This window comes from Schistocerca gregaria, chromosome 8 (genome assembly GCF_023897955.1).
Source record: "Schistocerca gregaria isolate iqSchGreg1 chromosome 8, iqSchGreg1.2, whole genome shotgun sequence".
NCBI lineage: Eukaryota > Metazoa > Arthropoda > Insecta > Orthoptera > Acrididae > Schistocerca > Schistocerca gregaria.
The window spans coordinates 196,335,222-196,350,823 of NC_064927.1; the positions used below are offsets into that span (position 1 = coordinate 196,335,222).

The 15,602-nt window shown below is 42.9% G+C and overlaps 1 protein-coding gene across 6 annotated transcripts in view; it reads right to left on the reverse strand.

The window, feature by feature from the left end:
• LOC126284672 (mucin-19) overlaps positions 1–15,602 on the reverse strand; it is a 518,756-nt gene that overhangs the window by 204,144 nt on the left and 299,010 nt on the right. Inside the window, exon 2 of one of the 6 annotated variants that reach the window (XM_049983779.1) lies at positions 4,116–4,271. The exons of the other annotated variants lie outside the window; for them this stretch is intronic. Within the exon in view, the coding sequence (XP_049839736.1) occupies positions 4,116–4,271 (156 nt within the window). The remainder of the gene's footprint in view (positions 1–4,115; positions 4,272–15,602) is intronic. 6 annotated transcript variants of the gene reach the window in all.

A 15,602-nucleotide genomic window follows, 5' to 3' on the forward strand; every position in this document is an offset into this window, starting at 1 on the left:
TAGACTTAGTCGATGACAGCATTAAAACGAGTTTGTCAAGTGTAACTGACAAACTGGAAGCTCAACAGTACACAGAAACTATATAGTACGGATCACAAATTCATCGACCAATCTTCAAATATCGTTGAGTGATGCGTTCTGAGGATTTTAGCACAAGTGACCCAAGTTGTCCGGTGGTCCGTTGTAGAGTAATAATATAATTATGATTTATTTGGTTTGTTACCGCTGTAATTCTCGTTCCTGTAAAAGTATCATCACAACAGTTGATTAGGCCTACAATATGTCACAATTAAAATGTACACTGAACAATGCAACAACCCTCATACGAAACACTGCGCTGTTTGGTTTAATTTGCGTCGCTGCAAGAACAAAGCATAGCGTCTTGGGGCCGTTCTTCCATAGCATTCAATGAACGCTTGCACTAACTGCATATCGGCCAATTCTTCCTCAGTAAACCTATCCATACAGCTGTTAACATACTACTAACACTGCTGGAGAAAGAAACCATAGACGGAACTAAGAAATACTGAATTCAAATTTAAAGGCAATAACTTGAAGAAGACAGTTTACATTCACTTGCGGTACTAGCTGTTGACAGTAGTACTAACCTCACGGCGCATACCGTCGGCACTGCACAGTTGTGCAGTATTTTCGACCTAATACAGAAACGTAGCTAGCAATACAACAATACTTTGGCCATGAACTTTCTTTTTGTATGCTTGTTGTTCTGCTAGTAAATAATTCCATTGGCGAGATTGTGAATCCTACCCGGCCAATCAGATATACACAGATGACAAAGGTCAAGGAATAGCGATATACATATACAGGTTGTTTGGGGAGGAAGAGTCAATATTTAAAACAGTTATAAGTAATATGAACAAAAAAAAATGTATATGTACATAGGTCCGCAAATATTTCGATAGAGAGGTATGGGTATTGAAAGGAACATTAATTCTGCAAAACTGATGTGCACAATGTGAACGTATACGCAATACAACTGGACCGTAACATGATTTTCTAGCAAACAATGCACGGGTACATGGTTTATGGTATATGGTATACAACCTACTACGTATTATGGTCATGTGACGTACGTAGTTTGCTTACTTGTGCCGTGTAAGCCGCATTATGCAGTGTACAGGAAACGGGTCCGGAGGCTGTGTAGTGTATGGTGTTAACCGTGTTCGTACAAGCGCTGCTAACAATGCCACACGTCTGCAGTAATGAGGAATACGCAGATATGGTGCATGTTTATGGCTTCTGCGACGGTAGTCCTACCGCTGCAAGAGAAGAATACCACGGGCGCTTTCCGACTTGACAATTACCTGATCGCAGGGTGTTTACCAAAGTGTTTATCACTGTGCGTGCAACAGGCTCTCTTCCAAGTAGGCATTTTTCGTCCGAGAGTGCACGTCAACAATCTTTGCAAGAAAAGAAAGAAATTATCGCAAGTGTTGAGCGAAGTCCCAGTACGAGCATAAGAAGAATGTCCCTGGGTATGAATGTCATACAGACACGTGTATGGGAAAAAAAGCGGAAAACCTGTATCCATATCAAGTACAGCGTGTAGAAACTCTACACGGTGGCGACAATGCCGAACGACTTCAATTCTGTCACTGGGTAATTGAGAATGGTCATTTGCTTCCATACATACTATTCGCTGACGAGGACCAGTTTTCACGGCATGGAATAAACACCACACGCAATAATCATCGATGGTCACGGAGAAACACACACGCTTCAGTGGATAGCAGTTTCCAAGTACGTTAGGAATGGCATGATCGGTGATCTTTTGATAGATTCATTTATTATCAATCAACGATTAACGGGAGAGAGGTACCTGCATTTTTTGGAAAATTCATTTGTGGAACTATTGGAATCCAAGCGAACTGGAATGTACTTTCAACATGAATGTGCCCCCTCCACATGTTACCTTGCATGTAAGGAACCATCTCAACCGCACCTACCATAATCGCTGGACTGGCCGTGGCGGTGCTATTAACTGGCCTCCAAGATCACCTGACCTTACACCTTTAGATTTCTGTTTATGGGGTTGGATGAATTTCTGTTTATGGGGTTGGATGAAATCAGAGGCGCACAAAGTGATGGTAAATACACGAGATGAACTGCCTCGACGCATCATGGACGCTGCTGAATTGATTAGAAACCAACCCCAGGCAATTGAACAAGCAACACAACATGTTATCGCTTGAGCGCAAAAGTGCATTGACGTTCATGGTGGGATATTCGAACCTGTTCTGTGAACTATACAACATCTGCACGATAAGTGTTATCGCCGTTTGTAAAAGACTAAGTCTTTTTCAACTGTATACATGTAACAAGCATGTTGTAATGCGTAATGTATAAATGCAAAGTAAATAAACATTATGTAAAAATGTGTAACATAACTGTACTTCTCTGTAACATTGTTTTCAAGAAAATCACGTTACGGTCCAGTTCTACTGCGTACACATTCACGTTGTGCATATAAATTTTGCAGAATTGAAGTTCCTTTCAATACCCATACCTCCCTAACGAAGCATTTGGGGGTCTCTGTTCATACAACGTTTTTAGTTCAGAATTACTTATACTATCACTGCGTAAAATATTGACCTTTCCTCCCCGAACACACTGTATACAGGTGGCGGGAGCACCGCGTAGACAAGGTATAAATTAGCAGTGCGTTGCCAGAGCCGTCGTTTGTACTCAGGTGATTCAGTGAAAGGTTTCCCACGTGATTATGGCCGCACAACAGGGATTCAGAGACTGAACGCGGAATTGTAGTTGGTGTACACGCATGTAACATTCAATTTGCAAAATTGTTAGAGAATTCAATTTTCCGAGATCCACAGTGTCAAGAGAGTGCTGAAAATACCTAAGACCGTGGCTGCGGTTACCCTTGACGCTGCATCACAGACAGCAGCGCCTGCGATGGTGTACTCAACGACGAACCTGAGTGCACAAATGGCAAAACGTCATTTTTTCGGATGAATACAGGTTCTGTTCACAGCATCATGATGGTCGCGTCCGTGTTTGGCGACATCACGGGGAGCGCACATTGGACGTGTGTATTCGTAATCGCCATACTGGCGTATCACCCGGCGTGATGGTATGGGGTGCCATTGGTTACACGTCTCTGTCACCACCTGTTGCACATGGACGGCACTTTTAACAGCGGACGTTACATTTCAGATCTGTTACGACCCGTGGCTCTACCCTTCATTCGATCCCTGCGAAACCATACATTTCAGCAGGATAACGCAGTTGCAGGTCTTTTACGGGCCTTTCTGGATACAGAAAATGTTCGTCTGCTGCCCTGGACAGCACATTCTCCAGATCTGACCAACTGAAAACGTCTGGTCAATGGTGGCCGAGCAACTGGCTCGTCACAATACGCCAGTCACTACTCTTGATGAACTGTGGTATCGTGTTGAAGCTTCATGGGCAGATGTACCTGTACACGCCTTCCAAGCTCTGTTTGACTCAATGCCCAGGCGTATCAAGGCCATTATTACGGCCAGAGGTGGTTGTCCTGTATACTGACTTCTCAGGATCTATGCACCCAAATTGCGTGAAAATAATCACATGCCAGTTGTAGTATAATATATTTGTCCAATGAATACCCGTTTATCATCTGCATTGTTTTTTGGTGTAGCAGTTTTAATGGCCAGTAGTGTATAAACGCCTACTGCGATGGGTGTTGTATCTTAACTGCGTTTTGTAATCAGTAACCAAAGTCAACTTGCCAGACCCCGAAAACGGAATATTCAAGGGAAATGAAAGAACTGTAATGGATTTTATTTAAATGCCACTTTGTATCGCTAGCTACAAAATTATGTCCAATAAATGTAATTAGCAATAATTATCTTCCAAACGTATAGCGTAACTAATTGCGTAAATGGCACAACGTGGGGTTAAATTAATTCCGCTACTATGGTTGTATTAGCGCGAGAAATAAGCGCATTATATGAGAGCGAGAATGGTTGCTAACAGATAATTCTATCGGTGTGAAAATTCGGAGGTAATCAGCTGAAATATAAGAATGGTGATTTTTTTAATTCCTCGATGGAGTAATACTGGAGGGCACTTTACGGCTACAGTTGGTCATCGCTTACTCTCACGACCAGAGTCATTGCCGTTAGCCGCGTGGTCCAGTCCTGCCCGCCCACGACCAAGCAGGCTTCGGGCTCCGGCCGCCGATGCAGCCGTCTCTGAGCTGCACCGTGGAAGCCGCGCGACGACCGACGCCGCGCGCCGCGCAGCCGCGTCCCCTGCTGGCGAAACACACTCTTGTATCCCAGCCGGCCGCCCCTCTCAAACACGTTCATATTTTTCAACCGACAAAGTGACCTAGAGACGGTACTCGTTTGAGTAAGATTATTATTGTGGCTAAAAGATTTAGTCATTTTGAGCCACACATTTCGGAGTGAAGTACGCTTTTAAAGGATAACCACCACATTTCAGGTGTAGTCCTAAATGGAAAATTCAGTTGCTAAACAAAGCAATGACGACGCACATGGTATTTTTTTAAAAAAAAGAGTGATGCTATTTTAACAATTTGTATTTATTGACGACTACACACCAGAAAACAAATTTCAAAATACAAGTCCTGAATGCTTCTTCGCTACTTTTTTATATTACAGCTGATTTTTGACACAGCCATAAAACGGTCTAGATTACAATGCAACAGGCATCACTGGAAGGAAATGGGTGTTAACAGAATGGTGTGTCCTGAAGTTTAGCGCAACGCCGTTAGATATCACTCATGTACTAATCGTGTTCTAAATCTCAGTCCAACATGAAGTTGACTGCCTTACAGAGTACTTGAAACGTCTTCTTAGTTACGATATTAACAACAACCAGCTGCATAAGGAATGAATAAAATTAAAATTTTTGCCAGACCGTGACTCAAACAAGGATTTCCCACTTTACGCGAGCGGTCGCCTTACCGCTCTGGCCATCCGTATACAAATCACGGCCAGAACCAAACTTCCATATGTCGACGTTCGTGCGTCACAGCCTGTATTCATACAGACTAATTAATTCCCGTACAGGGGAGCAGACTTTTTTAATTAAAAGTGTTGTTATGAAGAACAATGCGCATGTCCGGAGGAACAGTGCATTGTTGTTCTTAACACATAGGCACTGTAATATCCTGTTTAACAGAAGAGTTTATGCCTATTTCAGATGCACAAGTGTGGATCAGTGACGGAGTTCCACCGCGCTTTTCGTCAGTACTATTCCGCCTGGGCGAATAAGATCGTCGAAGGCACAGCCAGTCTGAACTTGTATGAGAAAAAGCAATACCCTGAGTAAACCTTTTATTTCTTATGAAAGAGAGGAGAACATTCGATAAGCTTTTAGGCAGTGCCACGAAAGCCCACTCATCGCGCAAGTAGAAATCTTGCATTTCCGAATACGCCAAGTCGGCGAGTGTTTGGTTGGTTGTTTAGGGAAGGAGACCAGACAGCGAGGTCATCGGTCTCATTGGATTAGGGAAGGATGGGGAAGGAAGTCGGCCGTGCCCTTTCAAAGGAACCATCTCGGCATTTGCCTGGAGCGATTTAGAGAAATCACGGAAAACCTAAATTAGGATGGCTGAACGCGGGATTGAACCGTTGTGCTCCCGAATGCGAGTCCAGTGTCTAACCACTACGCCACCTCGCTCGGTATGCGAGTGTTTAGTCCGTGTTTTTGGTACAAACCTTACAGATTAATATTAACGCAAGCTCTTCACGTTGACGATAAAAAACAAGCTGAAATCAACAACGCCCTCTTGAGAGAACATAGAATACGACGGACTTCTCAATGATGAAATTCCGTGAGAATTCCCTTATTTCCAGACAGAGTTTTAGCACTTTTCCACTGACAAATTTTAGGATCTGAAGGACAAAGAAACTGGTAAGCTGACAAAAAATGTAAAAACTTCTTCATTTCTAAACGTGCTAATAACTCTAATTTCGAATGAACAGCAATTCGTGATCTGCTAAGTAAATAGGTAATTTGTGTGCCAGCGACATTTCGTGGCGTCTTCATAAACAATTTCATGCGTTGAGCAAAAAACGAGATTTTTCAGTGTTTTTTCTCCAAATTTCCCTGATATTGTCCTGATTTCACTGACGCGTTTAGAATTCCCTATCTTACATTGCGCCAACTCTCCCTTAACAGCGATTAATTTCCCGTGACGGAGTAGTATTTCTACATAGCGCTGAAGTTAACTGGCGCTAAGTACCCATATGGAAACTCCAAAACCAATAGGCAATCAGTGAAAATGAAATAAATTCGTTGGAAGTGGACGTGTTTGCAGCCGTTACTTATGGTAATTATGCATGGTCGATTCTTTGAGGTCAACACAGTGACTCGTACGAACTATCTTTAAATGGACTCTACTGACACGTTGTCTCAAGACAGGCTTGTGTACACCGAACCTCGAGACACTACTCCATAGTCTTAGCTTCCTGCCGACATGACCGCATGCGACTTTTTCTGGTGAGGATGTGTGTAGTAATGTGTTTTCGTCTTTTCGTCACGATGCATAACTTCTGGAACCAAACTGACGATTACTTGATGCCTCACGATGTGCGCTACTGGCCGACCTTCAATTAAAATTCTGCAACAAATCTCTTTTCTCCTTAATCCGATTCTCTTCCGATAACGTCTTTTATCCGATTCAGTACTTCTTATTCGTTATTCTATCTACCCATCTGATCTTCACCACTTTAACAGTACAGTTCAACAGTTTCTGTTCTGTTATTGTTTGAACTGCTTATCGTCCACATTTCACTATATAAATAGCTCCAGGAAAGACCTACTAACACTTGAATTTATGAATTCAGAAGTTGATATACACTCTTCTGAGGAAATCCATACTCACTCACTGTAAAATAGATTTCACTCTGCGTTTATCTTGCTTTAATTTTTTGAAGTGACTTATTTGTATCCACTTGTCTGAGGATAGTTCATGTGGAAGCGAAATCAAACAACTAACATATACTCTATATGCAGACTTTCCCTACTTTGGTATGGTTTCAGGATGTGTGACCATAAATGGTGCAGTGATTCACCATTACACCAATTGGACCGAACTGCAGCATAAAGTGTGGGTTGGCGAAGACTAGTATGCATTAAAAAAAAAAAAAAAAATTGTCGTAGGCAGCAAATGGCAAAGCTGTCACTACCTCTTACGAGGGGCGTTTTGAACAGTGCGCCCAAAGTCCGAGAGATGGCACCACCGGCGTGTAGCGAGGTCATGTTTAGTTTGCATCTCTGGAAATAACTCACACCATGTTTCAGCCATATTACTCTATTTCTGTGTGTTTGGCATTTGTGTGAAAACGGAAGTTGAGTGATTGTCAAAAGAATTTCGTGTGGTGATTAAACACTACTTTATGAAAGGGAAAACGCCTCGAGAGACTAAAGAGAACCTTGATAAGCATTACGGTGACTCTGCCCCTTCGATTAGAACAGTTTATAAGTGGTTTCAAAATTTTTGGAGTGGCCATATGGGCACAAGTGATGCTGAACGTCCTGGACGTCCTGTGGAGGTTACGACTCCAGAAATCATGGATTTTATCAATGATATGGTGATGGATGACAGAAGAGTCAAGATGCGTAAGATTGCTAGTGCTGTGGGCATCTGAAATGAGCGGATACATAATATTTTCCGCTAACGTTTAGACATGAGAAAGCTATCCGCAAGACGGGTTCCGCGATTGCTCACGCTTGACCAAAAACGTAATCGTGTCAAGTGTTGAAAGGAGTGTTTGCAGCTAATCAGAAAAAAATTCGCAGGGGTTTAAGCGTCGTTTCGTCACTGTGGTTGAAACATGGATGCATTACTATATTCCTGAGTCCATACAACAATTAAGCAATGGGTTCCCAAGGGAGAATTTGCACCCAAAACGGCGAAGACCATTCCTTCGGGCGGAGAGGTTATGCCCACTGTCCTTTGGGATTCGCAAGGAATAATCCTCATCGACTATCTGAAAAAGGGTAAAACTGTTATAGGTGCATATCAGTCATCGTTATTGGACCATTTGAAAACCGAGCTGCAAGAAAAACGCCAGCGATTGGACCGCAAGAAGTCCTTTTCCATCACGACAATGCACACACCTCAGCACTTGTGGTCTCAAAATTACTGGAAATAGGATTCCAACTCGTTTCACATACCCTCTATTCTCCAGACTTGGCTCCCTCGGACTACTAAACGAGGAGATGATTGCAGCAACTAACAGCTATTTTGCAGATTTGGACAATTCGTATTATTCGGAAGGTATCAACAAATTAGTACAGCGTTGGAGGAAGTCTAAAAGGAGACTGTCTAAAAATGAAGGTTTACCCCAAACACGTAAGTAGTTTTTATTTTTGTACGGACTTTTGAAACACCCCTCGTACTACAAACATAACTCCACCGATCTCGCAAACTTTGTGGAAACAATGCATTTTCAGAATATTCCAACGAGCTGTCATTGCTGAGGACCAGCTTCCCGCCCTGGCTTGGCACTGGTAGCACGAAATATCTGCAGCCAGTCAACTTTTCCTGTCTTTCCCTTCACATCCCTTAAACATGAAGACACCAAAACATTTATTCTTACCAGCTTAATATCTAATACGTTCTGCTTCTCAGGTCGTTTAGCAAGTCGGCGATAGCTCGCGTCGTCCTACCGGTAGTGGTAGCTCGCGTAGGCCTGACGCTGCAATGTGTTGGCCGTATGTCATCTCTTACGACCACAAACTAACCCATCAGTGAAAACCGTATCAAAATCCCTACAGTATTTCCTGATATAGACAAAAAAAAGCTACGGAGGCCTTCAATTATATAAGGTGGAAATTATTTAAACTGAAACTGTGGGAGGCTTTTACCTGTGAGCATTTTTTAATCCGGCAGAGAGCGTAATCACTCTTAGCACTAGACCAACTGCGCATAACATAGGGATGAATCAAGACGAATTAAGAAACGTCCTTCTTGAGCAATTGTTAATTTATTTTATTTACAGCATGTGCAGAACCTGGAACCAGATGATTGTCCACTCAAGAGCACAGTTACCACAGTGGTAGCTGGAACAGTGTCAGATGCATCCTGCACTTCCGTCCTCTGTGCTGTTTACATATTAACCAATGTTTGAGGATGAAGGAAGTCATCTGTAACTCTTGTTTCGAGTGAGGTTAATCCACATGTCACATTTACTCGCGCACGTTAATAGCGGTTTTATGTAAATTTGTGGGCAGATGATGTTGGTGACTATGTAACTGAACCATAACTCTACTAACTATGCAACTAAATGACAAGCATCACTACAATTTCCTTGTGAGATCATCGCCAGAGTTGCTGGCTGGTGTGCCACTCGCTGCAAGCCAGCGCGTGTGGTTCCAATACGACGGGGCGCGGCACAAATTTAGTCGTCCTGGGCGTCGATTCTTGAACTGTCTGTTTCCAGAACAGTGGATTGGCAACGATGGTTCTATACCACGGTCTACTCGATTCCCTGATTTGACCCCTCTGGACTCTGTGAAACGAGAGACGTGCAACCTTGTTTACATAACCCATGTTGAATCAGAGTATCTGGCTGGTCGGATAGCAGCAGCAGCAGCAGCAGCAGCAGGAACTAAGGACACTGCTGCCATCTTCGATCGTGTTACAATATTACCCATGGCGTATCCTCTGTTTAAAAGTCAATGGGGCATTTCTGAACCTCTTCTTTAAATGGTTCAAATGGCTCTGAGCACTATGGGATTTAACATCTGAGGTCATCAGTCCCCTAGAACTTAGAAATACTTAAACCTAACTAACCTAAGGACATCACATATATCCATGCCAGAGGCAGGATTCGAGCCTGCGACCGTAGCGGTCTCGCGATTCCAGACTGTAGCGCCTAGAACCGCTCGGCCACCCTGGCCGGCCCTCTTCTTTAACTGAATTAATTGTGTTAATGTTGCTGTCTGTCTCTAACAAAGAATTTAAACATTTGTGGTGCTTTTTGGCCTGACAGGAAAACCCATTAGAAAAAGTGGTTTCATTATCCCATGCAACCGTCCAGAGTTGTAAAGTTTAATTACTATTCATCCCTAGAAAACACCCTCTACCGGTTTGGAAAGCCTCGCAGGAATATGACATTAGAGGGAAATATTTGTTTCTGTGTGTCCTGTGGAACCTTCCAGATTTTCTCTATTTAAATAATTTTCACCCTGTATACACTGTCCGTCCAGAAAGGTCCGAGACATTTTACTCCTTGCATATAAGCGACATCTGCGCAGTAACTGCGGTGGTAGCTAGAACTAACAACTGTAAACAACAGATATGCATTCGACCAGTCAATTGTAAGCAGAAGGTATGGAGTACTGGACGTGCGACCGTAGAGTGTCAGACATGTTGCTCCAGTGCGAATTGTGACGCAACATTATTAATTCAAGCGCTCGAGACATCTTCCAGAATGTTTTGAATAAAGAAGCGAGTGAGCGACTTTTACCTCGCACAACCTGAGTCTAACAAAAAGGAAGACTTGAGGACGCCTGCTGCAAATTGGAAAAACATCAGGGATGACGAGACTGTAATAGCAATAAAACCTACCAAAAAACGATAAAGTGCAGAAATTCACATGAAGAATCAATGCTTTCACGACATAACCAACATTCAAGCCAATGTGACATGCGAGTTGGACAACATCCCCAAGACGGGTTTTTCTCGCAGTTCACGTGGTTGCATAAACGTTCAGTGCACTGTACTCAAGTGAGGAATACTACGTAGAACACTACGCATTAGAATCATCTTAACGTTTCTCTGTTTTTTATTAATCCAGTTTCGACACTTTTGGACGCCCTAAGTAGGTATAGGTAGATGATATAGAATGTTACATAAAATGTGCTTGTATTTGCAAAAACTAACAACTAACAGCTGTATAAGGGAATGACGGCAATGAAAATTTGTGCCACACCGGATTTCTCGCTTTATACGAAGAGCCGCCTCAACAGCTTTGGTTATCCGTGCACGACTGATAGCCAAGCCCAATCTTCCATACGTCGTCGTTCCTGCGTCAAAACCTGTACTCTTACACACACATATTGTAATTCCCAAACAACAGGGGAGGAAATTTTAATTGAAGGTTGCTGTATGTGCAAAGGAACAGTGCATCGTTCTTTTTAACATCATGGGCACAGGAATATCGTGTATCAAATTTGTATACCATTTCGCTGATTGCTCAGGTGTAAATCTACACAACGTGCAAACAGTATATAGTCTATGCAAATTAAGCGGCATATAGCGTATTAAAATTTACTAAAGCAGTTCTTTGGATAAGCTTTACACTTTTTTTGGAAATTTAACTGAATTTTTTCTGCTCTTACACAGATGGTTCATGTGCAAAAACAACAACAACAACAACAACCTAGGAAGAATATACCTTGTCTGCACGAACAAAGCTGCAACCAAGAAGCTGAAATTTACTTAATCAGCTCTAAGAAATTCTGATGAAGCCTATATGTCGTGGCGGATGTTAAATAGCTTTCTTTGATTTAGTTCACAAATTGCAACACCTTCTACACGTTTCGCGCTAATTAAAGACATACAAGAATTGTCTTTCCCGAATGAACTTCTAACCAATAAACGATTCTGATAGCTGGAGTCGGAGATCGTGGTTAATACTGCTTTTTGAGCTATTGTGGTGAAATTTCCATAGAAACTTTCATCCACCAACACGTTTCCTAATCCTAATCTAAGCTCGAAAAATGCTTACGTAATGAAATATTTGCATAAAAATTTCATCCCCTTAGGAGTTGAATTTCATAAACATTGAAACATTTTTATTTCTAACTGAAAAACCAAATACAAATTTTCATAGATGTAGCTTTAAAATGCTTTAGTAGTTCTTTGATAATGATTTCTTTAATAAAATTTCATCTCCCTAGGCGCTGCGTTTCCAGAAATACAGAAAAACTATGCAGCCCCCGAGGGATAGCCAAGTTATTATCATGTCAGGAAGCAAATTTTCGTAAGTAAATTTTTGCTTGTTTGCAAGTACATGTCTGCAGTTCTAGTGCGCAATGAAATCGCGGCCCCCGCAGTTCCGTAACATGGCGCTACAGAAGCCGAAACAAGGTCGCACAGTGCTCTAGTAAATGGAGTGGGGATCACGTCTTCAAAACTACAGAAAAATACGAGAGGCGTTCAAAAGATCATGCGAAAAATTCTTTTCTTGACCAAATTCGGATGAAAAAACACAGAACTTGTTGTGGGACATTGTAAAATATTCCCGCTTCAACCCCTACAGTTTCATGAAGTTCCAACATGTGACGACGGTATATATAGCCTTCAAAATGGCGCCTGTAACGGAGGTGCGTTCCAAGCAGAGTTGTCCCGAGTTTCTTTTGACGGAAAACCAGAGAATCGGAGTTATTCATCGGCGCTTGCAGAATTTCTACGCATACCTTGCACTGAACAAAAGCACGGTAAGCAGTTGGGCGAGGTGTCTGTCACTATCGCAACGAAGTCTCGCAAACTAGTCCGATCTCCCGCGTAGCTGCCGGCAGTACACAGCTGTGATTTCTGCGATGTTGGAACGTGCGGACACATTCAGCGTGTTTGTCGCCACAAATATGCAAACGAACATTTTCTTCTCTGTAACAACACAAGGCCTTACAGAACTTTAATGGACTGCTATTCCTCATCCATCCCGGATCTCGCATCTTCCGGCTTCTATCTGTTCGGCCCAATGAAGGTTGCACTTCGGGGAAGCAGTATGTATATGATGGGGAGGTTAAGGCGTCGGCACACGCACCTTGCTGCTAAGCGATGAGGGTACCGAGTTTCTGACGTCATAGTGTGGAATTGCACGTTTGGAAGTCTTTCCAAACGTGCAGAGCAATAATATCCAGCATGCCAGGTACTCTGAACGTACGGGTGAACGTTGACCAATGAGATGGCAGAGCGCCACGCACGTCACATGCGCGCAGTCTCCCTTCGGTGAAGAGTTGTGAGGCGCCATATTGGCTTCCAGTTGAAGCCCGTACGTATATATGCCTTTTCTGGCCACCAGAAAACTGGGGAGGTCTCGAAAACCCTGCATTAATTGTATGATTCGTTATGATAAAATGACAAGAAACGCAATACTCGTGGTAAGAGTATTATCGTAACTTGCGTATTCTGAGAGTCGGCCATTTGAAATCAACAGCATGTTGAGGATCCATTAAAAACGCATTGATCTTGTTCTCATGTCCTGCAAATTTATAACAAATTGTACCAAGTTGGGTAACTGTCATCCACCCACTACATCAAACGTAGTGGAGTTTTGCGGACTCTGTTGAAAATAGCTTATGCCATTTCTGAGGAGGAACATGTGAAAGAAGAACTTGATAATTTGAAAATTGTTTCTAAACAGAATGGATATACGGAACAACAAATATGCCGTGCTCTTCAGTTTGGTCCGAAACGCGAGCGAATAGAGGATACTTTTGAAGCTGTTGCTTATTTACCATTTGCTGGAAGTATATGATCCAAGAATTTTAAGAAAATATATTTGTTTTTACGCCGGTGGCCAAGACTAGAGTCCTCCTTGGCTCACTTAAACACAATTTGGGCTTGAGGAAGATCGGGGCTTATGAAATTCCGTGTCACTGTGGAAAGAAGTTTATTGGTCAGGACCGATGTGTGGATCATCATCGGCACACATCCAGCCTGAGAAGTCGGCAGTGGCGGAACACTGCCTTAACGAAGGCCACAGGATGACGTATGACAAGACAATTTCTCTCTCCTGCTTCTCGCTATTGGGAATGTGTTCAAGAATCCATTGAAATTTGATTATCAAGTAACATTATTAACAGGGATAAAGGTTTTCCTCTAAGAAAGATATGGAATCCGATTTTGACCGACATTAACAACAACGGTTTTCTTTTCGATCTTTGGTTTCTTCCAACTGGCGCTGTTGCGATTTATCGATTCTGCCGTCTTCTCCCACCGGCGCGCTGCGTGTCTACTTGCCGCTAGGAGGCGCTGCCCATCTCGCGCACGCGCGGTCCTCTGTCCGCGGTGTATAAAGGTTTCCGTCCTTGTGGCTCGAATTCGGTTCCGGCGAGGCAGTGCACGAGCATTAAGTTACCTGAAGATGGCGCCCAGCTGGTCCGCCGAAATAATGTGCCTGAACGACGACATGATCTGGCTGCAGACCCGTGAAGAATATCAGCAAGTTAGATATAGTATCGCAAATCCCGTTGGCGCTGTAGCGCAATGAGCAGCATCACAGTTTTGTAGCGAAATGGAGGAATGTTAGTGGTGTAAGCCCCACTGCACCTCTTTTCTCTCCAAACCTTCACTTTTTCATAGGTGCTGATATTTTGTCATTAGTTAATAGAAGTATATAGTGTAATATTTGATCTTATGTAAATACAAGGGCGCTATTTTTGAGGGGGGCGAGTTTGTTAGATTGGCTTAATCGAACGGACACCTTGCACTACTTGCAGAAAGATACTTTGCCCTTTTTTAAAGGTTTCTAATCCACATGTAGAGAACAGTGATCCAGTAAGATTAACCTTAACATTTCCTTGAAAAGTGAGAATGATGAAATAATGTTTATCCTAGGTGGTGTATACAAGTCAATGGCCTCATTGAGCGGACATGGAACTTTCCTTTTTACTTTATAACATTTTGAGAGACAACGAACTTTTTATTTATGTATACTACAGACAAAAAAAACCTGAGTACCATATGGACAAGAGAGGAAAGTACGTTTTAATAGAGCTAATATAGAAATAGTACGCGCGTCCCTTTCGTAAATAGAGTTATTTGCAAGCTAGATACAGCTGACAACTGCCGCTGGAGCGCGTTACGATCGCGTATACCCGTATGCACAAGTCTTATCGTTTCTGAGCGTTCAGCAGCACGTTGAACTCGGCACGCTCAACGTTGACGTTTGACAGCGCAGTCCGTGTGCCGACTGCTTTATTGATGGAGGAAGATGGCTCCGACGATCAGTAGACTAGTAACGTCCGGGCGTACACGCTCTTCCAGTAAGGTGGCGTATGACCATCGCTTTGAACGGAGTTTATTTTGAAAAATACTGCTATGTAGGCAGATGAGTATCGAATAATACGGGTGTATTTGAATCCTGAATAAAACGAATACTTTCACAACAAAAATTACTGTTGCATTACTTACTGAACTTCCCTCGTACTTACGCGCAAATTTTATCTGTCTCACATTTTTCCATGTAATATCACATATGCCTGGATTATTTGGTAGGGGTGTTATCCGAAAATATGATATACAAGACACTACATCGCATTTTGCACTCTCCTGGAAGCACATCACGGCTGTCGAACTACGGCGACCGAATAGGCTGCCCGATTTGGTGCTCGCTAGTACACGCCTGCCTGTCGCTTGTTACGGACGTGTTACGCTGCGGCGCCGACAGCAATCAACGGCTAACAAGCGAAATTACGAGCGCCGGCCCTCGCATCAGCGCTAGATGAGAACTCGTTGCTGATAACACCGTACCACTCTAGAGACTGTGCCGAAATTCAACGGCCGCCAGCGCCGCTCTATTTTGACTAGCACTACGTTTCCCCCTCACAATGAGGGCAGCGGCTGTTGAAATACAATCGGTAGAGCAGCCGAT